Source organism: Camarhynchus parvulus, chromosome 26, assembly GCF_901933205.1.
Source record: "Camarhynchus parvulus chromosome 26, STF_HiC, whole genome shotgun sequence".
Taxonomy (NCBI): domain Eukaryota; kingdom Metazoa; phylum Chordata; class Aves; order Passeriformes; family Thraupidae; genus Camarhynchus; species Camarhynchus parvulus.
This window is the reverse complement of record NC_044596.1, coordinates 2,140,111-2,166,971: the sequence shown is the minus strand read 5'-3', so window position 1 is coordinate 2,166,971 and position 26,861 is coordinate 2,140,111. Positions and strand designations below refer to the sequence as shown.

Here is a 26,861-nt window from a genome sequence, read left to right as displayed (position 1 = left end):
TGCTGTGTGCCCATGCTGGTGCTGGGAGCACTGCAGGCTCCTGCTTTTCCAGATTTTCTCTCTGTGGAAAACAGCAGGCTCCTGCTTTTCCAGATTTTCTCTCCATGGGTGCAAAAGAACCAGGTCCCTGTGAGCCCCGTCCTGCTGCCTGCGCAGAGCAGTGAGCAGCCCTGCCCAGAGGGGACACAAAGGGTCACATCTGGGCATCACCTCCTCTTCCTCTGCTCCACCCTGCTCCTCACAGGGAAAGCAGAGGCCTCAAACCTCTTTGTAGACATGAAAGAGGAGCGCTGGAGCCCTGGCTGCCGATGCTGCTGCCAGGCAGGACCAGCGAGGGAGCATAAAAAACCCATTTCAGGCACAAGGAGAACGAGGGCAAGGAGTCCCACCGGGCTCACGTGGGCACCGGCATCGCCTTTCCGCAGGAGAGGCTGGAGCATCCCCGCGCTGCCCCGCAGGAGAGGCGAGGCTGGAGCATCCCCGAGCTCCGGCACGGGCGGAGGGGCAGCTCCGCCGGGCAGCCCCGGCCGGGAGGCGGCCATGGGAGCACGGGCACCCCGCACGCCCGAGGAGGATGAGGACGATGCCAAAACCGGGTTTGTTGCTCCCCTCTTGGGCTCAGCTGCCGTCGTGGTCAGGGGAAGTTTGGGGGCAGAGGAAAGGAGAGTTTGGTGATTGGGTTTGGGGCAGTCAGATGTTGGTTTTTCTCTTTTTTGGTGGGTATTTTTCGGATGGTGGTGACAGGGGGGAAGTTTAGTTTGTCCTTGGAGATGAGGACGATGCCAAAACCGGGTTTGTTGCTCCCCTCTTGGGCTCAGCCGCCGTCGTGGCCCTGGGGCAAATTTAGAGGGAGAGAAGAGGAGAGTTTGGTGGGTGGGTTCGGGGCAGTCAGATGTTGGTTTTTCTTTTTTTTGGTGGGTATTTTTTGGATGGTGGTGGCCGGGGGGAAGTTTAGTTTGTCCTTGGAGAAGCAGGAGGGTGAAGTGTTCCTGAGCATGGGGTGAGTGCTGTGAGGAACCCCGGAGAGGAGTGATGCTAAAACCGGGTTTGTTGCTCCCCTCTTGGGCTCAGCTGCTGTCGTGGTCAGGGGAAGTTTGGGGGCAGAGAGGAGAGTTTGGTGGGTGGGTTCGGGGCAGTCAGATGGTGTTTTTCTTTCTTTTGGTGGGTATTTTTCGGATGGTGGTGACCGGGGGGAAGTTTAGTTTGTCCTTGGAGAAGCAGAGAGGGTGAAGTGTTCCTAAGCACGGGGTGAGTGCTGAGGAACCCTGGATTTACCAGCAGTCAGAGGCTCTCACTGGCGTCATCTCAATCACTTTGAGTCCTGATTACTTGTGGTGGGTCCGAATTCCCATGTCCTCTCCCGGGGGTCGCCGTGGGGGTTGCTGGGCTGGGCTGGGGGCTGCCCTGACCTCTGCAGTGGCTCTGGCTCAGCACATGAAGCCACCAGGCTGGAGTGACACCGGGACCCCAAAGCTGCCACCTCTCAGGCTGCTCTCAGTGCTGCTGCTGCAGAAACCGGGATCAATGCAGGATCTGTCTGACCCCATTAGCGGCTTCCTATTGCTTTCCATTTAAACCTTCTCTCCATTTTTGGCTTTGGCCGCCGACCTCCTCCAGGGTTTGCTGCCGGTGCAGATTTCGAGGGGGGGGCGAAGTCCTTTGCTCACCGCCGGGAGCAGAGCGAGGTGACAGCCCCGAGCTCGGATGCTGCCCTGGGGTGGGAGCAGGGGGCGGCTCTGCCTCTGTCCCAGCGCTTTGGGACACGCTGGGAAAGTTTCCCATCGATTCGGGCTCGGGTTCTTTCTCGTGTTACAGGGCAGTAAGCAGGAGGGGGGCAGCCTGCCCCGGCCCCAGGCAGGCGCCGGGATGCTCCAAAGGGAAGAGGTCACTCCATGCACCTCCTTTTCCACACCTCTGCTGGTTCAGACCTTTGTGTCCGTGTGTCCATCCATCAGCCGCTTCCGGAGTGCGTCCAACACTTGGCAGCAGCAACTGCTCCGTGAATCCCAGGGGGGGCAGAGCCCCAGCCCCCAAAGAGCCCGCTCAGCATCCCCAAAGAGCCACTGCAGCACCTCACAGCCAAAAATCCATTTCAATCTTTTCCTGAATCAGGCTAAAACCCGGCTCGGAGGGCAGGGAAGATGAGCAGGGCTCAGCTGGAGCCAAGCCTGGCCGGGTCCCAGCCTGTCCCTGTCCTGTCCCTGTCCCTGTGCCTCGGTGGAGCAGCCGGCACCGCCGCAGGGCTGATTTGATCCCATCTGGCTTTTCCTGCTCCCTGCGCTGGGCTGGGGCGGCTCTCAGGACACACCCGGAGCGAGCGGGACCCCGCCGGCTCCCTCCGAGCAGGAGCTCGCCCTCGCTGCTTATTAAATTACATCCTGACCCGGTTAATCCAGAGCTGATTAATTTTGGACTCCATGGCTGGGTATAAGAAAGGGTTCATCTGTCTCCTTGTGTGTACTGTATGTACTGAGCTCTCTGATAATCAGATTTTTAAAATATATATATTTATTTAATATCTTTATAAAGATATATGTATCTCTATAATATATAGATTTTTATATATACCATATTATATCTATATAATATATAGATTTATTTACTATATATATAAAGATATATACATTATACCTCTATAATATATAGATTTATATATACACTATATTATATCTCTATAATATATAGATTTATTTACTATATATATAAAGATATATACATTATATCTCTATAATATATAGATTTATATATATACTATATTATATCTATATAATATATAGATTTATTTACTATATATATAAAGATATATACATTATATCTCTATAATATATAGATTTATATATATACTATATTGTATCTATATAATATATAGATTTATTTAATATATAGATTTATTTAATATATATATAAAATAAAATACGGGCGGAGAAATCAGAAGGAGGTATGAAAAGTGGGGAGGGCTGCAGGGGTCTGGATGGACACATCTCTGTCTGCAGTGATGGACACTGGGAATCCTGCTGGGGGCCTTCTTCATGTACATCTTGTTCTGGGGAGCTCCTGCCTGGCTTTATGGACACCCACAGCCCTGGGGAAACTGAGGCACGGAGATGGAAGCAGCCCTCAGGAGCTGGTGGCTGCTTGCTCAGGCTCATAATTTGTTGCCTGGTGCAATTTCATGGAATCTCAGGGTGGTTTGGGCTGGAAAGGACCTTAAAGCCCATCCTGTCCCAGCCCTGCCATGGCAGGGACGCCTTCCACTGTCCCAGGTTGCTCCCAGCCTGGCCTTGGGCACTTCCAGGGATCCAGGGGCAGCCACAGCTGTGCCAGGGCCTCAGCACCCTCCCAGGGAAGAATTTGTCCCAAATACCTCATCTGAACCCACTTTCTTTCAGTTTAAAGACAATTTATGTGTTTAAATGTTGAGGTTCATCCTGCCCCCCTCCCTTGCCACAGACAAACTTTAACCTCTGCTTTTAGCAGCAAAGAGAATTCAGGTCTGGCTGCTCCTAAGCCCTGGGCTCTCCTGGGGCTGCACAAACCCTGGGATTGCTCTGAGCCACACCATTATTTCAGTGGATTTTGGCCCCTTTTCCACTTCTCCACTGTTCCCACAGTCAGAACTCGAAAGCAGAGGCAGCTTTTGCCAGATCCCATCATCCCCTGGAATATCTGAATTATTCTTTCCTGTGTTTTCATCATTCATGAACTACCACCATCTCCCCTCCTGCTTATTCCCTCACAGCTGCACACATTTGCTTGGGATTTAAAGAGTTCCATTTGCAAACTCCTCTCCTGAGGAGGAGGAGGATGAGCCACAGGTTCTCACAGCAAACCCAGCAGCTCCTTGTTTTCCTTCCAGAGATGATTCCTGCCCCGCTCCATCAGTGCCAGATGCCCAGGGCACCTCCCTGAGCCTCCAAGGATATCCCCTGCTGCAATCAGAGCTCCAATATTAATTACCCAGCCCTAATCGAGGGCGTTCAAGGGTCTGGGGTGTGATTTTACACCCTGCACCCCCCAACATCCAGCCCTCCTGATGTTGCTAATTGAGGGGCGCTTCAATTAGCTGGGATGAGAAATAAGAAAAATTCCCTTGGTGGAGACGCTGTGGAGCCACCTGAGCTCCATCCCAGAGCCGCGGGGCTGGAATTAGCGAAGCCCAGGTAATTAGTGCCGCAAAGAGAGGACAATTAGCAGAGGCTCATTAGTGCCCTGAGCTGCTCCGTGGCCCGGAGCCGGTGCAGGCTCACACGGATTTCACAGTTCTGCTCGGGAATTCAGGGAAAGCAAAGAAAGTGTCGCTGTGTTCTGAGGAGATAATCGAAACTCCACAACTTTTGTTAAAGTTGTAAAGCCGCTATGTTTGTTATTACAGCGCTGGATGCGTGTGGGAATCCGTGTGGGAATGGTTCCCCTCCAAATGACATGGGTATTTCTGGGGACTTCAGGTCCCTTTTTATCCCCCTCTCAAATCCATATGCGTACAATTTCACAATAGGTTCATACATATTCATTTTTAGGAATTTCGCGTGACATTTTGCTGCTAGTTCTTCTTTATCGGAAAGAATTCCTAGGTCAGGTTGAGCTGCTCTCACAGCAGTCTCTGTCTCCATCTGTCTCCCCCTCATTATCTCTGTCCTTCACTGAAGCAGTTTCTCTGAGCTTAGGTTCTGCAGTCAGGCTAAATAGCTGTGTTTTCTAACCACAGACTCAACTCAAAAATGTACATTTCACCTAAATCAAAATGGATTTCTACCCTGGAAAATTTCCACTCTGCCTCAACTGCCTGGTTCCACTGCAGGACAGGACCTGCAGGACCCCTCCAGCCTCCTCCAGCCCATCCCATGCCACATCAAAGGGAAGGGGAGGGATGAGCTCCTCAGTCTCCAGCGCTATTTCCCACAGGGAAAGTTAAGCTCCCTGTCCAAACAATAATTCAGGGACCTGCTGCCAAAAATTCCTCCTCTGCCAGCTAATCCCTCTGTGCTCTCGGACAGGCTCGGGGGTGTTTTGTCTCCCCTCTGGTGTCAGAGTGATCCCGCACAGGACTTGCTGGATTCTGCTCCATCCCGGATGCTGGACACCCTCAGGGCCCGAATTTGTCTGGGGGATAAATCCCAGCAGAGCCGGCGGTTCCAGGAGCGGGGATTAGAGGGAGAGGAGCGCCTGGGGCAGCCTGGCTGGGGGGGAACTGAAATCCTTGGAGCCAAGCGGGTGTTTAGAGTCACCTTGGCGGGATGCAAAGGCAGAGCTGTCCCGGGGGTGTCCCGGAGAGGAGGGAATTGTGTAACTGCCCCGTTTCTGGCAGGCAGGGATGTTATACCGGGCATCTCCCCCCGTGCCCGTGTGCCCTGGACCACAGCGCTGCTTTCACTCCAGGGATATCCCCGTTATCAGAGAGGTCTTGCTAAAACTCCTTAGCCCCAGCACAACCCAGATCCACTGCTCTTCTGGATGCTTTTTATGCTCTGCATTTCCCTCAGCCACAGCTGCTCTTTGCCCCGGTGCGGGAAGTGACCCTGGCTAGTTCCAAGTAGATTTTGGGGAAAAAACAAAAAACCAACCACAAAAATAAACAAAAAAACCCCACAAAAACAAAAAAAAAAACCCCCCAAAAAACAAAACAAAAAAAAAAAACAACCAAAAAACAAAACAAAAGAAAACCAAACAAAACCCCTACAAAAAAAACCCCCAAAAAAAAACAAAAACAAAACAAAAAACCCCCAAAAAAACCCACCCCCCCAAAAAACCTACAAAAAACCCAAAACCAAAACTAAAAACAAAACAGAACCCCCCCCCCCAAAAACCAACCAAACTAAACCAAACCAAAACAAACAAATTAAAAAAAACCAACAACAACAACAACAAAAAAAGACCCCTAAAACAAAACACCAAAAAAGGTCAGATTTTACCTACAGCCCCCATCACGCTGTGGTCAAAGCCCTTCCAAAACTGGGATTGGAGGTGAGATGGACACAAGGTGCCAGGAATAGAAATTGAATTATTTTTTTGTTAATAGATGCCCTTGCTGGGACGAGGGTAAATACAAGGGCTGTGGTTTGTAGGGGTAGAGAAAACGGTGTATAAAATCATAAAGCCTCCCTGAAGGACCTGATCAAAGGTCCGGATAATCTCCTGTCCCCTTTCCATCACGGGAGGCTGGAGATGTCTGTAGGATGCTCCAAGCCGGGCTCTCCTCGGGGACAGGGCGGTTTAATGTGCTCATTAACGCCATGAGAGGAGAAATAGCTCAGAGGACAGAAAAGGATGCTGGAGGGGGGGAAATCGAGGTGAGCGGGTCCCTCAAGAGCAAAGGAACGTCACCGAGGAGGAATTCAGGAATTCAGGCTGAAGCCTGCGGGTAGAAATGTGCCAACCCCTGGAGGGCGAGGAGGGGACGGAGGAGGAAGAGGAGGGTGGGGAGATAACCTGGGTGAAGGTAGAGGCGGGGTCCAGCCCTGGGTGAGGCCAGCGGGGATGAAATCACTCTGGAGCACCCAAGGCGAGATAGCCGTGAGCAGTAGCAGGCTCCGGAATGGAAAGGAAGAAAAAAAACAGGGAAAGAAAACAAAAGTCCCGGTTATTTTAACGACTCCTGATAACCTGCCCGGTCCTGTCCATTAATAAATAAATATTTACTTATTTATCAATTCCTGGAGGTGACAAGCCCGGTGGCGCTGGGGTCGGAGCCAGCACCCAGCTGCCCCCAGGCGTGAGGAAGGGCCAGGTCCCTCCTCTCCCTCTCCCCGGCACCGATGCCCTTTGCTGGGCTGTGCCAGCTGTACCCACTGCTGCAACTGGTCCCAGTCACCCCGGGGCGGGGACGGACATGTCCCACGTGGTGGTGGTGGCACTGTCCCCTCCTGGAAAAGCGCCCGCTGTCCCCACGACCACAGGCGAGAGGTAGGTGGGCAGCGGGGGATGCTCCAACCCTTGGGCTTTCCCCTCCCCTCCTCCTCTTTTTAAAGCCATTTATTTTATAATAATACCTACAAAAGAGCTGTAAATCCCTCTCCCGGGGTGGCAGCGGTGTGCGGGTCGCTGTCCCCCCTCTCCCGGGGACCAGCTCAGACCTCGCCACGTCACGGACAAGACTTGTCCGCGCTGGACCATCCGCAGCATTATTGGGGATTAAAGGTGGCATCCGCCAGAAGGGCACGTCCTCCTCCCCCGTCTCGCCGCCGGCGGGTGGGGACAGGAGGTGGGAGCCCGAACCCCCCTCCCTGGGCGATGGGGAGTGGGGACAGGGTGTCCCCAGCGCCTTTCCATGGAGCCCCGGCTGGTTCCGGGGCTCCCGGGGGGATGGAGGGGCCGAGCCCCCACGGCCGCGCCTGCCAAAGCCCGGCTTAGGCGCGGGGCTGCCAATTCCCCGCTGGAGCAAAGACAGACAGGAGCCTTTCCAATGACATTGTCCGCCCAAAGGCGCCTTCCCAGGGTATGGCTGGGCTTTTTTCTCACCCTACACATCCCTGTCTGTGTTTGATCACTCTCTCCCCAGATGCTGAGAGCCTTGGCGCTTCCATGCCCTGGCCAGGTAAGTCCTTGCAGGTGCTGGTGTGGGTGTGGGAGGGCAGAGGAGACAATCTCCTCCTTTCTCATCCCACCCAGGGATGATGATGGGGAGGGCAGGGGACAGGACAGGGGGAGAAGAGGCTCCACACCTCCAACAATCTGGAAAAAACCTTGGGGATGTGTCACAGACACCTTTTATGAGGATTTTTCCTCCTGAGAAGCTGAGAGGCCTCAGGAACAAAATGTAAACAATGATTATCTGCTGCTGTGGAATGCAACAGGTGCATCTGTGATTGGTCTCATGTGGTTGTTTCTAATTAATGGCCAATCACAGTCAGCTGGCTCGGACTCTCTGTCCTTGTTATTCATTCCTTCTTTTTCTATTCTTAGCTAGCCTTCTGATGAAATCCTTTCTTCTATTCTTTTAGTACAGTTTTAATATAATATATATCATAAAATAATAAATCAAGCCTTCTGAAACATGGAGTCAGATCCTCATCCCTTTCCTCATCCTCGGACCCCTGTGAACACGGTCACAGGGATGGACATTGTTCAGGAGGTCACAGGAGGAGGAGGAGGAGGAGGAGGGGACTGCAGGGAGGAAGGTTTCACTGGGTGCGGAGAGCCTGGTGGAAACCACAGCCCCGACTCGCTGGGATGTGATGGGTAAAACACCAACTCTCCCTCCAAATGACCTTTCTCTTTCACCGTCGCTCTCCCTCGCGTGGTTTTTTTGTTATTATTATGATTTTCCACGGGCAGGGATTTCCGCTGAAGGATATTAGTTAATCAGATTCTGAGAAGCAGATGTTGGGTGATTTAGGAGGAAAAAAAGAGGCAACTTTCTAGTTCATGCCTCAGCTGGAGCCTGGTGCAAGGCTCAGGGAGGATGTTTTGTGGCTTTGGGATGCACTGTTAATTTTGGTCTTAATTAAAAATGAGACAGATAAGGTAGTTTAGGGTCAGGTGGGGCACCTCCCTCCAGACATCAGCATGGTCTGGGGATTTAAGGTAAGGAAAGGAACCTCAGAGCCCTGCATCCCATGGGAAGCTGTTCCAAGGACTTGCAATGGAGCTACAGCTCTCTGGGAATTCCATGGTCAGCTTTAGGTGCTCAGCTTTGTTCCACTGCCAAGAGAAGCTCCTGTACCTGTGGTCCCCTCTGGGTCCTCCCCCTGGCTGGAGGTGTGGTGGGTCAGGTCAGCTCACCCTGCCACTGAACACTGAACTCTGATTCAAACTTTATTTTATTCTGATTTAAAAATCAGCTTGGGATTTATATTAAGAAAAAACAAGTAGGCAAGAAGGGAACGATGTGTGCTGCTTTTCTTCTTTCCTTTAACACTTATTTTTCCCTTGAAAGTGCTTTATCTGGGCCAGGTTTGTTGCAGTATCCCTTTGTAGGCCTCCTGATGCTCCTGAAACCAGGGTTATCCTCACCTCTGATGCCACAAATCATCCTGCCAGCACCAGCTTCTCACAAAGCCACCAAATAGTCCAGCCTGGGATGAATCCAGCCCCATGGAGAGCAGCTGCACCTTGGGCATGTCCAGCTGGGGCTGGAGGACTCAGGTTTGGAGTCCTTGAGGCTCCCCAGCTTTGCCTGAGGTCACTTTGAGGACACAACCACACTGCTGCTGCTGCTGCTGCTGCTGCTCCAGACATCAGTTCTGTCCCTTGCCCCTGACACTCCTCCCTACACGTCCCCAAGAGGGAAATTCGGCTCAAAGCCAGCCTGAAGCAGCTCCTTAGGGCTGGGTTTCTAAGAACAGCCAAGCTTTGTGGGTTTAGCTCAAGCAAAGAGGCCTGGTCTGTAAATAGCTTATGATAAATTGTAGGATTTGTCCCCAAAATCCAGAATCTCTTCTAGTGAGGAGCGAGCGAGTTTGACCCCTGGATGCTGGGTCCTTTATGAGCTTCTGCTGCTGGGGCTGTAGAGCTGAGGGGAGGAGAGGGAGGATTTGTAGCAAATCAGGCTCTTCATGCCCATTTCTGCAACAGACTGGGGAGGTTTTGGGCCTGTCCTACCCCAGCTGTGTGTCACCTTATGATAAATTGTAGGATTTGTCCCCAAATCCAGAATCTCTTCTAGTGAGGAGCGAGCGAGTTTGACCCCTGGATGCTGGGTCCTGTATGAGCTGCTGCTGCCAGGGCTGTAGAGCTGAGAGGAGGAGAGGGAGGATTTGTAGCAAATCAGGCTCTTCATGCCCATTTCTGCAACAGACTGGGGGGGTTTTGGCCTGTCCTACCCCAGCTGTGTACCAGCAAGGATGGAACCTCAGCTTCTGGGGAGGAAAAGCCTTCAGCACCCCAAATGAGCTCGGGGACCAGCTCAGGCCCCATAAGGGTTGGGTGCCTGCCCAGCTCTGGGAAGAAAACCCCACCCCAGCTGTGTGTCAGCAAGGATGGATCCTCGGCTTCTGGGGAGGAAAAACCTTCAGCACCCCAAATCACTCCAGTGGAACAGGGAGCTCGAGGCACAGGGAGCAGCTCAGGCCCCATGGAAGGATGGGTTCCTGCCCAGCCTGGAAGCAAACCCAGCACTGGGGACCATCCTCACCACAGGACCAGCCCTGGCACCACCGCTGCTGCTCCGTGGCCTAAATTGTGTTGCTATTCCTGGCAGTTGAGGGCATTTGGGTTTTTTGTGTCCCTCTCGCTGGAGCTGGCTGGGTAAGAAAGCCAGAGTGCCCTTGGTGAGCAGCGGTCACGCAGAGCAGCTCCACGTGTCCTCCTGTGGTGCCTCATGTCTGGGAAATACATTTGGAGGGGAAATAAATCAGGGCACTGAATTTACTTGGAAAGTTCATTCTGGGGAAAATCTCCGCAGAACTGCTCCCTGTTAACACCTAATTTCTCTCTGTGCTTCTCCCTGAGGCAGGACAGGTAATTTCCCAGCTCCGTAACTTGGCCTGGTCCCTGGGCTCCTCTTTGACTTTGCTGAGTTCAGAATGATGTTGGTGTGTGGGGAGATGTGTGCCCTGGAATATTTGGGGACGTAGGGACTGTTCCTGAGTGCCTCTCAGAGCTGGGCTGGGAAATAATCCACCCCATGGCCTGAAAGGTGCTCTCCAAGGGATCCAAGGTCTTAGTCCTGAGCTTAGTCCTGAGCTTCTTCCTGGGGCTGGGAATATCAGGTCTGTTGTGGAGGAGGGCTAGGACAGCTCTGGGGGATGTCACCCCATCCTCTGCCTGCCCCAAGGCCAGGGGTCCTGTTCCCACCCCTCTTCCCAGACCAAAGGGGCTCTCCAAGGCTGGTGGACATTTCTCCTCCTGGCCTGCTTCCTCCTGGGCTGCATTCCCCACATTCCAGTGTGGCTCCTGCTTTGGGAATTGTTTCCAAACAATGCTTGACCCGTCTACAACGTGCCCAGGACCTCCCTGGGGTTTGACCCAATGCCTCTCCCACCTGGATCAAGGGCTGCTCTTAGCTTGGGACAGCCGTGTTCAAAACCTCCAAATCCTGCTCTGAGCTTTGGATCCACACCTGGAAACGGACGAAATGACCCCTTGCTGTGGGATCACTGGGGAGAGGCTGGGTGGGACACCTGGATTCACCCCCATCCTCTACTGCTGCCTGACCTTTCATCCTTGGGTTCTGTAGGTGGTTTGGGGAGGGTTAACAATGGCAAAGCCGTGCCAAAAGGGCGTGCAGGATCCAAAAATGAGTGACTTGCTGGAACTCATTTCGCCACTAAACAGCATTAATGCTTCCATTTAAAAACAGAACGGGGCGGTGTGGCCTCTCAGGGTTTGTTTTGCCCTGCTCATGCACAGTTCAGCTCTGTGTCCCTGTCCCTTGCAGATCCTCCTAGCGTGGGCAAGGCGCGGGCAGCCGGCGTCAGCCGCGGGGGTTTCTGCTGCTGAGCTGATTAGCGTATGATGGACGTGGCCAGTTGGAAGGAGATGGAGGTGGCACTAGTCAGTTTTGACAACGCTGATCAGATCGTGGAGGATCCCTGCTACTCCAACGACCTCAGCCCCGCCGGGCAGTCGCGCAAGGGCCACCCCAGCTGCGCCAACCTGCTGTCCAACCTGCGCATCCTCATCAACAGCGAGAACGCCAACAATGAGACCATCTTCTCCAGGTTCTCCGCCGAGTTCAGCGACCACCTGGTGGGGGAGAGGGTGGGCATGGATGAGGGGGACCAACGAGTCATCATCAACATCGCTGGGCTGAGGTTTGAGACACGGCTCAAGACCCTGGACCAGTTCCCCGAGACCTTGCTTGGGGACCCGGAAAAGAGGATGCGTTACTTCGACTCCATGAGGAATGAATATTTCTTTGACAGGAACAGGCCCAGTTTTGATGGGATCCTGTACTATTACCAGTCTGGGGGGAAAATACGGCGCCCGGCCAATGTCCCCATCGACGTCTTTGCTGATGAAATCACCTTCTATGAGCTGGGTGATGAAGCCATGGACCAGTTCCGGGAGGATGAAGGGTTCATCAAGGATCCTGAGACCCTCTTACCAACCAATGACTTTCACAGGCAGTTCTGGCTGCTCTTCGAGTACCCTGAGAGCTCCAGTGCAGCCAGAGGCGTAGCTTTGGTCTCTGTCCTGGTCATTGTCATCTCCATCATCATCTTCTGCATGGAGACCCTGCCGGAGTTCCGGGAGGAGAGGGAGTTTAGATCCACCCAGGAGCTTTCTAAGAATGTGACAGACACCTTGCTGTCGCACAGCACCTTCACGGACCCTTTCTTCGTCATAGAGACTGCCTGCATCGTCTGGTTCTCCTTTGAGCTCTTCGTCCGGTTCATCGTGTGCCCCAGCAAGACCGAGTTCTTCAGGAACATCATGAACATCATCGACATCGTGTCCATCATCCCCTACTTCGTGACGCTCACCACCGAGCTGATCCAGCAGAGCGAACTCAACGGGCAGCAGAACATGTCCCTGGCCATCCTGCGCATCATCCGCCTTCGTCAGGGTCTTCCGCATCTTCAAGCTCTCCCGGCACTCCAAGGGGCTGCAGATCCTGGGGCAGACCCTCAAGGCCAGCATGAGGGAGCTGGGCTTGCTCATCTTCTTCCTCTTCATCGGCGTCATCCTCTTCTCCAGCGCCGTTTACTTTGCGGAAGTCGATGAGCCGCAGTCCCATTTCTCCAGCATCCCTGACGGCTTCTGGTGGGCCGTGGTCACCATGACCACCGTGGGCTACGGGGACATGTGTCCCACCACGCTGGGCGGGAAGATCGTGGGGACCCTGTGCGCCATCGCGGGGGTGCTGACCATCGCCCTGCCTGTGCCCGTCATCGTCTCCAATTTCAATTATTTCTACCACCGGGAGACGGAGAACGAGGAGAAGCAGATGCTGCCCGGGGAGGTGGAGCGGCTGCTGGCCAGCGTGGCCACGGGCAACGGCAGCATGGAGTCACTCAATAAGACCAATGGGGGTTACCCTCGAGACAAGGCCAAAAAATGATGGTGGAGGCCCTGAGGGACTGGGCACGGTCAGCTGGGATTGGCTGGAAAAAGCATCCAACATCTGCATGCTCTGATTTTTTTTTTTAATAATGTGCTGCTGCTTTTTTTTTTTTTTTAAGCATTTTTCAATCTCTGATTTCCTGTGGCTGTTCAAATAAATACCATCTTTCTTATCTCTCTGCCCTGCCCATTGGTCTGGTGTTTTCTATTTGATGCTCATCTGCTTGACATTTGTCTTCTCTCTTCTTCCACACTCCCTGGCTTCAGAGTGGAATTCCCCCACATACAGAGATTTCCCCATTTACTGGAGAGGAAAAAGGGCAAAATGACATGCAATGCTTGGCTTGGTGACACCCAGCTGCCCAGGGATGAAGGTGGGTCCAGCTCCCTGCTTCATTTATAAAATTAGTTTTCAATATTTTAAATAGTTCCTCCCTGCCCACCACTTCAGATCTGAGGGTCTGACAAATTCCCAGGCCTGCAACAGCAAAAATAAGCTGGCGAAAAGAAATGAGAAGGGATATTTTTAGCTGGATGAATTCCCTGGTCTGCTTGACTCATTAATTCTGATGGCAGAGCAGGGTGGGCAGTCAGGGATGGAACCAAGGCAGCAGGGGCGGATTTGGGGTTGCTGACCAGACACAGTGGCACAGCCACCCCAAAGGTCCAGGGCACTGCAGCTCAAAGCCCACCGGGGTTTCTGCTGGAAAACTGAGCTCTGAGAGAGGGAATGGGATTTCTCCTGCAACAAATGCTCATTATCTGGTTTACAAACAGCCCTGGGGATGAGCCACTGTGACCTTGTAGCTTTTATTGTCACTTCTGGTGCTGCAAAGGGGGCAGAGAGCAATGAGAGCCAAGATTTCCTGACAGCTCCGCTCCCTGTTGTAACAAGGCACTTCTGCTTTCCTAAAAATGCAAATTTCCACTGGCACTTTGGATGGGAGCAGCCAGCAACAGCTCATTTTGCCATTCTCTCCAATGCCAGCAGGTTTTCTGACAAAAACATTTTGTTCCCACTTCACTGTTTCGCTCGTTTTTTTTTTTAATGTTTCTGCCTCCATTGAAATCCCAGCTTCTCGTGCAGTGTCTCATCCACTCTGATGTCCCACACCTGCTGCACAGATGTCTCATCTCCTGACACATCCCCCTGATCACCACACAGCGTGCCAGCATTTCTGGTTTGCAATTTCATTCAGAAAGCAGTGGTGGAACAAGGGTTGGATTTATTGCTCCTGCTCTGTTGGAAAATGCAGCTTTGGCCTCGCTGGGATTTCCCCTGTAGCAGAAATCCCACAGCCCGGGTGGGAGGAGTTTTTATTTTGGTTTTAGGGGATTCTGTGCCCTGTCTTTCTGCAATGAGGTGTTTTGCACCCCAGGAGATGGATCTGAGACATGACCAGTACAATTCCTTTTCCCTCTGGGGCAAATCCCACTTACCACCTGCTCTCCCTGTTGTTTTTTTCCCATCCCTCCACCATCCTTTTTCCCTCCCTTGCAGCCCTCACACTATCATCTCAGACAGGAGGAACTGTCAGGGCTATTTAATCTCCTTCCCGCTGTGTCCAGGTTCTGTGGGGATGCTTGGAGAGCACACAGCTGGGCACAGCTGGAGGAGGCACAGCTGGGAACAGCTGGGGACAGCACTCAAACATTCCCAGCTCCTCTCTTTTCACCCCTCAATTCTCTCCAGCAGTTCTTTCACATCACTATTTTTATTTCATAGCAGGTTCTTTCTTCTTTTCTTCTAGAAAACTTGATTCGTTTTTCCATTCTTTTGTATTTTTATTGCTCCCCTCCCCAAATTCTCTCCCAGCCTCTCTAATCTGAAGCACTTTTGGTGATTTTTCCTTGGGAAATCACCATGAAAAACTCTGATGAGAAGGTTTGGGCTGGGAAATATTCAGCCTGATCAGCCATGAGCACATTTCCATTCCTCCTGCAAACATGGACTGTAATGGTGCTGGGATGGATGATGGATGGATGGATGGATGGATGGATGGATGGATGGATGGATGGATGGATGGATGGATGGATGGACGGACATCCCAATTCTTATAAACTTGTAAACTATCCTCAAATAAAAGAATAAATGCTTCAAAATCTGGTATGCAGAAAACATTGTTGATTTGGACTCAACTTTTTTTGTTCCTGGCTTTGTGCTGCTCCATGGCAACGCAATTCCAGCTGGGAATTGCGTGTGGGAGGGTTGGGACATGGGGCAGCATAGAATCCCAGAATGGTTTGGGTTGGAAGGGACCTTAGAGCTCACCCCATTCCACAAGACAGGGACAGCTTCACCTATCCTGGATTGCTCCAAGCCCTGTCCAGCCTGGCCTTGGGCAATCCAGGGAAGGGGCATCCACAGCTGCTCTGGAAAGCAGAAAATTGCAGCTCTCCAGCTCTGTGAGATGAGGACAAACTCTGCAGATTGGCTCACACCATCCATTGTGGGAGATCAGGTCCAAGGGGGATCCCTGATTGATGCCATGGGGAGGGGATCAGAGGCATGAAACCTCCCCAGACACACCAACCTATTTCCAATTTGCCCCAAAGAGGAAGGAAAACCAGGCTATGAACTCCCAGGGTCAACACTGATGAAAACCTGCGAGAAACCCCATTTTCCTGCACAATTTGCAGCTTTGTCCCTTTCCAAACACAGGCCCAAAGCTCAAAGCTCAATGAAATCCATACAAAGCCCTCAGTAACTGTCCTGCTCCAGAGCCAAGCCCTAATGAGCCAATCTGTCATGTCCCTCTGCACACAGGATTAATTCCCTCTTCACATTTTTACTGCCTCAGGAAAACCTAAAAGGAAGACAAGAATCCCCTTTGCTCTGTCAGAAAGGTGTCCTGGCCATGTTTTATCCTTGGAGCAAGACACAACCTGCAGCCAGGTGTGAAATATTTGCAGGTAGGAGTGACTCCCTCCTTTGAGCTGAAATTCCCGAAAATCCCAGAATGGTTTGGCTTGGAAAGGACCTTAAATCTCACCCTGCCATGGGCAGGGACACCGGGACACCTTCCACTGCCTCAGCTTGCTCCAAGCCCTTTCCAACCTGGCCTTGGGCACTTCCAGGGATGGAGCATCCAGGATTTGAGGGTTGGCACCAGAGCCACGAGATGGCAGTCCAGGATCGGCATTTCCCTGCCACGGGCAGTCTCTGCTCTCCAATCCGCTCTTGGAAGCTTTTCCTTGGTTTATCCCTTTATTGGAATGCGAACACGGCTGCGGGAAGGGCTGCCCCAGCCAGGGGGAGGAATCCCTTTGTCGGGAATTCTCAGCACCAATGCAGGCGGAGGATTTAGGAACTGCTGGATTTAGAAATGGCATTGAGGCCAGCCAGGTCGGTCCTGCCTGGAATAAGGACCAACATCCCACTCCCAGCACTCTGAAAGGGGAAATCCAGCCCTGGCTGCTCCTCCAGGTGTTACCTGTCCCTGCAGGGCTGATCCTTGGAGTCACTGTTCCCCCTGCACCTGCCTCATTTATTCTTGGCCATGGTGGTGCCTTGTGCAGGCTGAGCTAGAACAGAGACCAGACAGAGCTAAAGAATAAAGCAGGGAGTTAATAAATTATATAAAAATAGAGATAAAAAATAAGGGGGATAAAATAGGGATTAAAAAAAAAAAGGGGAGTAAATTCGGAGGCCTCAATGGATCCACCTTGGGCAGCACAAGAGCCCAGCCCAGGTGAACCCAAAATGGCCACAAAATGCTCGACAGGTCATGGGGTCTCTCACCTTGATCAGTTCTGCTCCATTTGCATATTGCAGTTAATTGTCCAATTAGTTTTAGCCCATGAAGTCCCATCCTGCTTGTTTTTCTCTCCTCAGTCCACGTTGATACTCTTGGGCCTGAGATCTGCATCATTTGTCCTTGGTGCCCAGCTAGAGCAGGAATTGTTTTGTCTCCCTGCTCTGTGCACAGAGCTCACCATCCCCTCATGTGAAGCCCAGACCCACACACTAAAGCAGCACAGAATCTGAAAAATAGAAAAGCTAAACCTGAGGCATCAATAGTAATGAGAGAATTCCTGTGATGGAGCTGAGGGCAAGTCCCAGGTGCCCAAAATCCAGGGCTGGATCACTCTTGTTCTTGGGCACAAGGGATTCCCTCCAGGGATGTTGGGGGGTAAATCCCACTCCCACCATCCCATATCACATCCTCCTCTACAGCCAGCTCAGTTTTTACACCGTGCAAGAAGACAATAATTAATTTCCAACCCCAATCACCTGGATCTCCCCCTTCACATCCCTGTTCCTGCTGGGCATGGAATCTCCAGGCCCCACCAGTGGTGGAGCCTCATTCACCAATAAATAAAGCAAGCAGTCCCTTGTCCCTCAGCACTGCAGAAATGAAAACACAGCAGGGACCTGGATCTCTCTCCTCGCTTCCTGCTGAGCAATTCCACTGCAGCTGCTCCTGAGGAAAGAGGCAGCTCTGTTTTTAATAGGGTTGGAGGGGGTAATTTCCTTCACAAAACAGAACTGTGCAGGTTCTGTGCCTCTGTAAAAGCCTCACCATGGGAGGCACGGGGTGAAAGCTTTTTCCTGCCCTCTTGGGTGGTCCAAGGAAAATCTCCAGCTGAGCCATATTCTCCTGGGGACTCCCTGCCCTGGGGTGGCTTTGGGCTGTCAGACACCTTGCAGGGAAAGTGGGAACAAGCCCTTTGCCCAGGGATGGGGAGCTAGCAGGACAGTAAGTGGTGGGATGTGGTTGTGGGTCTGGGGTGGTTTGCGCCTGGGGTAGAAATTTGGGGGTTCCAGTGTCGGAGCGTCGGGGGGTAGCACGGTTGGGATGGACAGACACGAGAGATCTCTGCAGCCAGGGCTGGGAACTTGTGGGTTATTGCAAAGGGCCTGGGTGCAGGGCCCTGCTGGGAGCTGCCAGCCACAGCTCGAGCAGGACTGAGAGAAGAGAGGGGGAGAGAGGATGAGAGGGTAAGAGAATAAAAGGCTAAGAGAGTAAACAGGGCAAGAGCTGAGAGAGCAAAGTTCCTGTTACAATACAATAAATCCTCTTCTGTGCTGAATATTCTAATTCTCACTAACCAATCTAGTACAAGATACAAATCCTATAGCATTTCCATACAGCCTATAAGAATCATTACATTACCATACTGTGTTACATTTTAAACCCTAAAAACTCCTCTTTGGGCCCCTTCTGCCAAGCTGGCAGGGTCTGCTCTGACCCTTGGGCCTGTCTGCAAGCAGAGGGTGTTGTTCCATCAAAAGGGGATCACCTTCAGCTGGCCACACCATTGTTTTCCAGTTGTTCAGTGACTGAGGGATCTCAAAGCTTGCTTTCATTTCAATCTCACTTATAGTTTCTATATTCTCACAGTCTTTTGCCAGACAATCATATTTATAAGGCTTTCGTCTTTCATCTTCCCCAACATTCCAGAACCCCCCACTTGTTGTAGCCCCACTAAAAGAGCCAATCTTGGCTTCCATCCCTCAGCCCTGCAGTGATCACAAGCTCCCAGGGGCTCTCAGCAGAGCTGTGATGGACAAACAGTCCTTGGCCACCACAAAGCAGCTCCTCCCTGCCTCCTGTCCTTCCATCAGAAATACACACACAGCCACCAGCTCAGAACCACCAGCTCTTTATTTGTGCCAAAAGCCTTGGTTGGGGCTGGGTGTGTTCAAACCCCAGCAGCTCTCGCATCGTGGTGGATCTAAACAGCCTTGGCCAGCCCAACACGGTTGTTGGCCCGGTCAAAGATGCTGTAGTACACCCTGATGAAGACATCTCCCAAGATCCAGAGGTCCCCAGAGGTGTCCTGGAAGCTGCTCATGCAAGATTCTTCACTGTGCTGTGTTTGAGCACGAGAAGGAAATTGGGGAAATGTGGGCTGGAATCTCTTCTTGCCTTGCCCTGGAGGCCCTTGGCCATCCATCTCCCAAGGGAATGGGGGAAGCCAAGGTGACCAGAGCCACTGGAGAGAACAGAAGGACCTTGAGAGGGGCTCCTGCAGCCAGGAGCAGCTGGCTCCCACTTACCTGCTCGGTGTAGGCCAAGGCTGGCACGGGGTACTGGACCCCGTCGATGACAAAGATGACATCGGGCATGGCAGGGATGGAGCTGCAGTTCACACTGTGCTGCAGGGAGCAGAGGGAAGGGCTCTCAGCAGGGAAACGTGTTCAGAGGGTGCAGAGTGAGGGGAGACCTCACTGGGGCCTCCAACCTCCTCCTGAGGGACAGCTCCAATCTCTGTGACAGGGACAGGACCCAAGGAAGGGCTGGGGCTGTGCCAGGGCAGGATTTCAGGGAAAGGTTGTTCCCCCAGAGGGTGCTGGCACTGCCCAGGCTCTGCAGGGAATGGCCACGGCCCCAAGGCTGCCAGAGATCTAGGAGTGTTTGGGCAGCACTGCCAGGGATGCCCAGGGTGGGATTTGGGGGTGTCTGTGCAGGACAGGGGTTGGGCTGGATGATCCTGGTGGGTGAGGATCCTGGCTGATCCTGGTGGGCAGGGGTTGGGCTGGATGATCCTGGTGAGTCAGGATCCTGGCTGATCCTGGTGGGCAGGGGTTGGGCTGGATGATCCTGGTGAGTCAGGATCCTGGCTGATCCTGGTGGGCAGGCTTGGACTGGATGATCCTGGTGGATCCCTTCAGCTCAGGACATCCTGTGCTTCTCTGTCCCACTGACACAAACCAGAGAGCCCCAGGGTGTCTCTGTCAGGGTTGCCCTGAGCATGGGGCGGTTTCCCCACGCGTGCCAGCAGCCTTGGCTGGGCTCTGCTGTGCCAGCTGCCTCCAGGGCCAGCAGGGCGAGCTCTCACCTCTCCATACTCGCCCTGCCTGGCCCCAACTGCGCTCTGGATGCTCCTGATGCCCGAGGGGGGCCCGGCCACAAGGGAAGTGCCGGTGTCGATGATGGCCTGGCAGCCACCAGCACACGCAACCTCCTGGCTGCCCACAATGATGCTGTGGGGAGAGACCAAGCAGGGGCTGTGAGACAACCAACGGGGCTGTGAAATAACCAACGGGGCTGTAAGATAACCAGTGGGGCTGTGAGATAACCAGCGGGGCTGTGAAATAACCAGCGGGGCTGTGAAATAACCAATGGGGCTGTGAAATAACCAACAGGGCTGTGAAATAACCAACGGGGCTGTGAAATAACCAACGGGGCTGTGAAATAACCAATGGGGCTGTGAGATAACCAATGGGGCTGTGAGATAACCAATGGGGCTGTGAGATAACCAATGGGGATGTGAAATAACCAACGGGGATGTGAAATAACCAATGGGCCGTAGGGATGGTTTCTAACTTCTTTTACAAGAGTTAAAGCTGGGTAACCCCAAGTGCTGCCTGTGAGCCTGCTCCTGTCTGGGGTTGCAGAGCCACCATTGCAAATGGGAGCACTGAACACAGCCCAGCAGCTGAGATCCACTCCAGCCCAACCAAACCCATGATTTTGCTCTCCTCATCACCAAAAACATCCCTAAATCACAGGACAAGAACTAGGCTGTGCCCCAGGCACAAAGCATCCTCATTTTGGGTGTCGAATACCAAAGTACTACAGAGTTTGTCCCCTTATCCCCCCGCATCCCTCAGCCCTGGGGTGGGGATGTCACTGGAAGCCTCTGGTGCTGATGGGCCCAATGTCTCTTTAGAAGCAATGCTTTGAGGTGACCAGAGAGCAACAGAGCTGGTTTGTCACCTGTCCATGGAGATCTGCCAGTAGCCCTGGTAAGAGACAGGGATCCAATTGATGGGGCCAGTGAAATAGGACACGTCGATGCCCCCGAAGATGACCACGCTCCCTGCTGCCTCCCTGGATGGTGCAGGAAACAAAAACGAGAGAGGTTTGCCTTGTGGTTCAGTGCAGGGCCATGTGTCCCATTGTCCCCACCTCCTCACACAGCACAGCAGCAGGGCCAGAGCCTTTGGCACCAGGAGCCATGTGCTGGGAATTGCTTCCCAGTGAGCCATGAGCCCTCTGGGGAGGCTGGTGGCCCCCTGAAATAGGAGCCTCCTCCAGCCAGGTCTCATAAGCTCCTGGAGGTCTATAACACACCCAAGATAGCTCAGCTACCTTAGAAGGCATGAAATCAGCAGGATGGCTTCTGCTGCAGTGTTGGAAACAAAAAGGTTCTAATAAAAGGGAAAATAACAAAACTCTTTACAGAGAAAAACTGATCCAAGTGCAAGAGGCCCTCCTGCCCCTAGTAAAATACCTCACAAAAGCAATTAGTTTCTTTATTCTCTTCTTTTTCTAGTAAATTGCCTAAGCAGGACTTTCTGTCTCCTGTCCAATTAACCATCCTTTAGTTTGAGGTGAAATCCCCCAAACCTATGAGGAGCCTTTTCCACCTAATTGAAAAGAGAAATTTCTGAGCTTATTTCCTTTTTAAAGAGACAAAAATTAGTTTTGCCACTCCATCAACAAGAAGGACAGTCCTACAGCCCCCAGCCCTGACACAGACACAACATCTGATGGCAGCAGTGACAAGGAAGGAGCCAGAGCCACCAGCACACCGTGCATGAGGTGCATCCCTGTCAGAATTCAGGACATCCCTCTGTCTGTCCTGGATTCCAGCACATCCCCCTTCCCCAGCCCCACAAGCCCACGTGGCTCACCGGGACAGGTAGACAGAGAAGAGGTTCTCCTGCAGCAAGCTCTGGTTCACCAGGTTATCAAAGACAGGCGTGATGCCATCAGCAGCCAGGTTTGGGTATCCCAAGCCCAGGATTCCATCGAATTGGACGTGGACAAAGAATTGGCCGGGCTCGGCGGTGCTCAAGCCGAAGAGCTGGTTGGTGTCCACCAGAGAGGCCACCTGGGGACAGGGAGGTGAGGCTTGGAGCAGGCACCGGGATTCTGGTGTTAATCTGGTTAATCAGGGGATCCCCTGCTGTCGGAACTCAGTGCATCCCTCCAGGTGTTCAGAGTTGCCGAGGACCCCACCAGGGGTCTCGGAGACCCTGGCACTCAGCCCAGAGCACCTGGGGATTTGATTTTGACCCCTGGAGCAAATAACCAGCTTTGTATGAGGACCTGAAAGTCACAAAGGTTTGAATAGTGTAATAATAAAATGATCACAGGGTGAAAATGTAGATTTCAGGATTTTTGGTATGGGGGTTGTGGGGACAAGATGGAGGAACTTGGGCATGTCCAGCCTTTCTTCTTCTTCTTGGTCTCCATCTTCTGCTGTGGTGCTGGCACTGTGGGATTGGTTTAGAGTAGAAGTGCACTGTCTAACATAGGTGATAGGTATTGGGAATTAAGTGTAAATATGTTATATGTAGTTTGTAGTATAAAAAGACAACACCACCTCAGGGCCGGTCAGAGTGCCTGTGGCTGCCCTGCTGAGCAGATCTCGGCTGGGCAGAAAGAAAATTTTACAGATAAGAATGAATAAACAACTTCAAGACTGAAAAGTGAAGAGCTCTGACTCATTCTTCGGACGCACTGGCCGAAACACAGACATCCAGCACATCTCAGGGTTGCAATTAAGAACCAAAAACCCGAGACCCTGCTGCAGGTGGAGCAGGAGCTTCAGATAAAAGTTATTAAAGAAGTCCAAAAACCAAGGTAGGAGGGGCTGAGAGAGCCCCTGGCTTTCTGAGCCCCACCTCAGAGACGGGAGTCTGGAGGCTGCTGGAGCCAATCTTACCTCAGACTAGCAAGGGTTTGAATCCTGCAGCCTCGTCCCACAACTTTTAATGATGGCAAATCACATGCATTTAATAAAAGATGAGATATTTTATATCTCATTTTATATCGTGCTGAATATTCTAATTCTCACTAACCAATCTAGTACAAGATACAAATCCTACAGCATTTACATACAGCCTATAAGAATCATTACATTACCACACTGTGCTACATTTTAAACCCTAAAAACTCCTCTTTGGGCCCTTCTGCCAAGCTGTAGGGTCTGCTCTGACCCTTGGGCCTGTCTGCAAGCAGAGGGTGTTGTTCCATCAAAAGGGGATCACCTTCAGCTGGCCACACCATTGTTTTCCAGTTGTTCAGTAACTGAGGTATCTCAAAGCTTGCTTTCATTTCAATCTCACTTAGAGTTTCCATATTCTCAAAATCTTTTGCCAGGCAATCATATTTATAAGGCTTTCCTGTTTCACCTTCCCCAACAGACTGTCCTACCCCTGTTGCTCCTACAGGTGGGATGTGGGATGTTCCCCATGGATGTTCCCCATGGATGTTCCCCAGCCGTGCCATGGGGACACTCACAGTGACAATGTCCAAGCCGACGGTCCCCTCCATCTCTCCTGTGCCATAGTGGATGGACAGACTCAGCCCTGTGCTCTTGTAGGTGGAGGACTGAGATGGGTCAAATACCCGGTGGGTTTCTAGATAAGTGGAAAAACACAGAATTAAAACGTTTGGCAAAGCTAAGCCTAAGGGAGGTGTGGGAGGAGGAGCCCTGCTGAATTGCTGTTTATTATCCTGCCTTCAGGAATAATTCAGCTGCAAGCATTTGCTGCTCATCCTTTCCCTCCTCCAGCAACCACAGGCATTCCCACACCCCTTGGGCACATGGGGAAACTGAGGCACCAAGCAGTAATCCCATCACCTGAGGAATGCAGCCCTGAGCAGCCCCTACACCCCTACAGCTGCCATGGGCCCAGCTGCATGACCCCCTTTCCCTAGCAATACCACCCCAATTTTTGGGCTTGGTGGAGCCGTTCTAAACCCAGAACATGCAGCTGGGCCCGGCTCCTACTCACGGCAGGCCAGGCTGGGGCAGGACACAGAGGGGACCCAGAGGTCGGAGGAGCCGGTGTCGAAGACCACGCTGAAGTCCTGTGGGGGGGTGCCAATGGAGATGGTCCCATAATATTCCACCTGCAGGCCAGGGATGGATTTGGAGGCATGAAACCAAACCTGGACCTTCCCCAGGCTTGGTCCCCTGCTTCCTGGAGACCCCCTGTGTGACCGTGTTCACAGGGGTCCCAGGATGAGGGAAGAGACAAGGATCTGACTCCATGTTTCACAAGGCTTGATTTATTATTTTATGATATATATTACATTAAAACTATACTAAAAGAATAGAAGAAAAGATTTCATTAGAAGGCTAGCTAAGAATAGAATAAGAAAGAATTATAACAAAGGTTTGTGTCTCAGACAGAGAGTCCGAGCCAGCTGACTGTGATTGGCCATTAATTAGAAACAACCACATGAGACCAATCACAGACGCACCTGTTGCATTCCACAGCAGCAGATAACCATTGTTTACATTTTGTTCCTGAGGCCTCTCAGCTTCTCAGGTGGAAAAATCCTAAGGAAAGGATTTTCCATAAAAGATGTCTGTGACACCCCTGCTTCCAGCAGAGCTCCAGGGGGATATTCCTCCATTCAGAGCCACCAGCGTGGGCAAGGAGAGGTGAAGGATGTGAGCTGAAGGCTTTGGGATGAAGGATTGGGTTTGGACAGAGGGATGGACGTCCCACAGACCCCGCCAGGGCTGTGTTCCTGGGGATTGGAGCCCATACTCACGTCCAGGGCGTTCAGCAGGGGCTCGGTGGCCACCCTGGTTCTGTTGGGGAAAGCGTGTGGGAACTTGGTGCCGATGTCGTAGTGGTGATGCTGGAAGAACTGCCGCAGCAAATCCTTCTCCCTTGAGGACATCTCTCAGCTTCTTCCCCCTTTCCAAGGGCAGCCTGGCACAAGCAACAAGGGAAAAAGAAGGGTGAGATGGGATTTTGCTGCCTGCAGCTCCAGTTTGACACCTCCAATGCTCTGATCCAACAGCAGGAGCACAGGAAACTCCCCCAAAACTCTGAATCTGGGATTTCCTCAAAATCCCAAAACAGCCCTAGAAAGCAGCCCCTTCCCTGGCACGTCCTGCCCGCCTGGAGCAGCTTTCTGCAGCCTCAGACCTCCCCAAAGCCATGAAAAGCCTCCAAATTCTCATTTCCCCCCCACTTTTCCCAGTGGCCCTGACAGTGATGCTGCTGTGGCTCACCTGGTGACTCCCTGGCATAGGGCAGAGGCAGCACAGAGGAGCACGAGGGACCACATCCTGCCAGGACAGCCAGGGCCAGTTCCCTCTGGTTTATAAAGCCCCTGCCCACGCCACCTGCCGTGCCAAGAGCAGCCAGGACCAGCGGGAGCTGCCCCCTCCCCTCCTATGGGCACCCAGCCAAGGCAGGTGACAGCCAGGGGCTGAAGGACACAGCACACACGAGCCACACGTCACCTGGCGGGGGGGAACTGTCCCCTAATGCCTCCCATGGCCCTCTTCTGGGGACCCCATGCTCTCCTCTAGATCCCAAATCCAAACTCTCCATCCTTGAGGCCCCAAATCCTTCATCAGGACCAGGCACTGCCTGGCCGTGGGCATGGATCCTGAATTCCAGGATAATTCATGTTGGAAGGGACCTTAAAGCTCATCCAGCCCCAAACCCTGCCATGGACAGCTTCCACTGTCCCAGGCTGCTCCCAGCCCCATCCAGCCTGGCCTTGGGCACTTCAAGGGATCCAGGGGCAGCCACAGCTGCTCTGGGCACCAGACCCAGGCCCTACCCACCCTCCCAGGGAACAATTCCGGCCCAATATCCCATCCATCCCTGCCCTCTGGCAGTGGGCAGCCATTCCCTGTGTCCTTTCCTTCTATCCCTGGTCCAAAATCCCTCTCCAGCTCTCCTGGAGCTCCATTAGGCCCTGGTATGGGCTCTGAGGTCTCCCTGGAGCCTTCTCTGGATGTGGCACTGGGTGCCAGGGCTTAGTTGAGGTGTTGGGGTGTCACAGAAACCCCAAAAACCCTCACCGAATCCTGAAATTCGGTGATTTTCAGGATGGTTCCCAGACCCAAGCTGGCACCAGTGGCAACTCGGGCTGGTTTGAGAGTGCAAGGGACTCCTGCAATCTGCCATAAAGAACCAGGGCTGGTGAGTTTTCCTTGGAGGGAAAAGGGCCGATGTTGGTGTCTGGGGTCCTGTGGCCGGGAGTGCCAAAAGGAAAATTCCTTAGGATATTTCTTCCTTAAGAAGCTGAGAGGCATCAAGAACAAAATGTAAACAATGATTATCTGCTGCTGTGGAATGCAACAGGTGGATCTGTCGTTGGTCTCATGTGGTTGTTTCTAATTAATGGCCAATCACAGTCAGCTGGCTCGGACTCTCTGTCCAAGACAAGATTTTGTTATCATTCTTCTTGCTTGCTACCTTCTGATGAAATCCTTTCTTCTATCTTTTAGTATAGTTTTAATATAAAATATATATCATAAAATAATAAATCAGCCTTCTGAGACATGGAGTCAGATCCTCGTCTCTTCCCTCATCCTTGGACCCCTGTGAACACCACCACATTCGGGCTGGGTTGGACTCCATGGTCTTTAAGTTCTCTTCCAACCTGGTGATTCTGTGAATTCTGTGAATTCTCCTCTCCAGGTGAGCACCCCCAGCTCTCCCAGCCTGGCTGCAGAGCCGAGAGCTCCAACCTTGGGATCATCCTTGTGGCCTCCTCTGGAATTTCTCCAGCATCTCCACGCCCTGATGCTGCAAACCCCAGAGCTGGGGGCACCATTTGGGCTTTTCAGCCTGGCACCCTTGGCCATTGCAAAGAGCACAGGGACTCTGTGTGCAGGACATTCCTGTGTGCAGGACATTCCTGTGTGCAGAACACCCCTGTGTGCAGGCCATAGATCTTGGAGAGAGGCCGAGTAGGAATTTATCATAGAATTTGTTTTATTTTTAGGGTTGTGCTTTGTTTTAGGGGGGTTGGCAGTTCATCTAACCCCTCCCCTTATTACGAGGCGCTGGGGCTGGTTGTAGCGGCAGTTGCAGGGTGTGGTTGGCTGGAAGCTTGGGGGTTTTCTTTGTGTCTTTGGTGCTTGTTATGGTTTATTTAGGGGGGATGTTGGTAGTGTTTGTTTATTCAGTGTCGTTGGCGGCGGATCCTTACCCAGAAGCCTGGGCCAACTGGGGTGTTGTTGGTTATGGCCTT

At 52.3% G+C, this 26,861-nt stretch overlaps 2 protein-coding genes across 2 annotated transcripts; one reads left to right on the top strand and one right to left on the bottom strand.

Moving 5' to 3' along the window:
- Positions 1 to 11,315: 11,315 nt before the first annotated feature.
- Positions 11,316 to 12,940, top strand: KCNA10 (potassium voltage-gated channel subfamily A member 10). The gene is given in 2 exon segments (XM_030965801.1): positions 11,316 to 12,438; positions 12,440 to 12,940. Coding segments are annotated over 2 exon segments (1,551 nt in total). The 5' UTR covers positions 11,316 to 11,388.
- Positions 12,941 to 18,621: 5,681 nt separating this feature from the next.
- On the bottom strand, positions 18,622 to 24,935 carry LOC115913671 (embryonic pepsinogen-like). Its single transcript, XM_030965830.1, is given in 10 exon segments — positions 18,622 to 18,759; positions 18,947 to 19,045; positions 19,729 to 19,873; positions 20,610 to 20,723; positions 21,530 to 21,729; positions 23,145 to 23,263; positions 23,642 to 23,759; positions 24,411 to 24,533; positions 24,535 to 24,574; positions 24,880 to 24,935. Coding segments are annotated over 10 exon segments (1,152 nt in total).
- Positions 24,936 to 26,861: the final 1,926 nt, after the last annotated feature.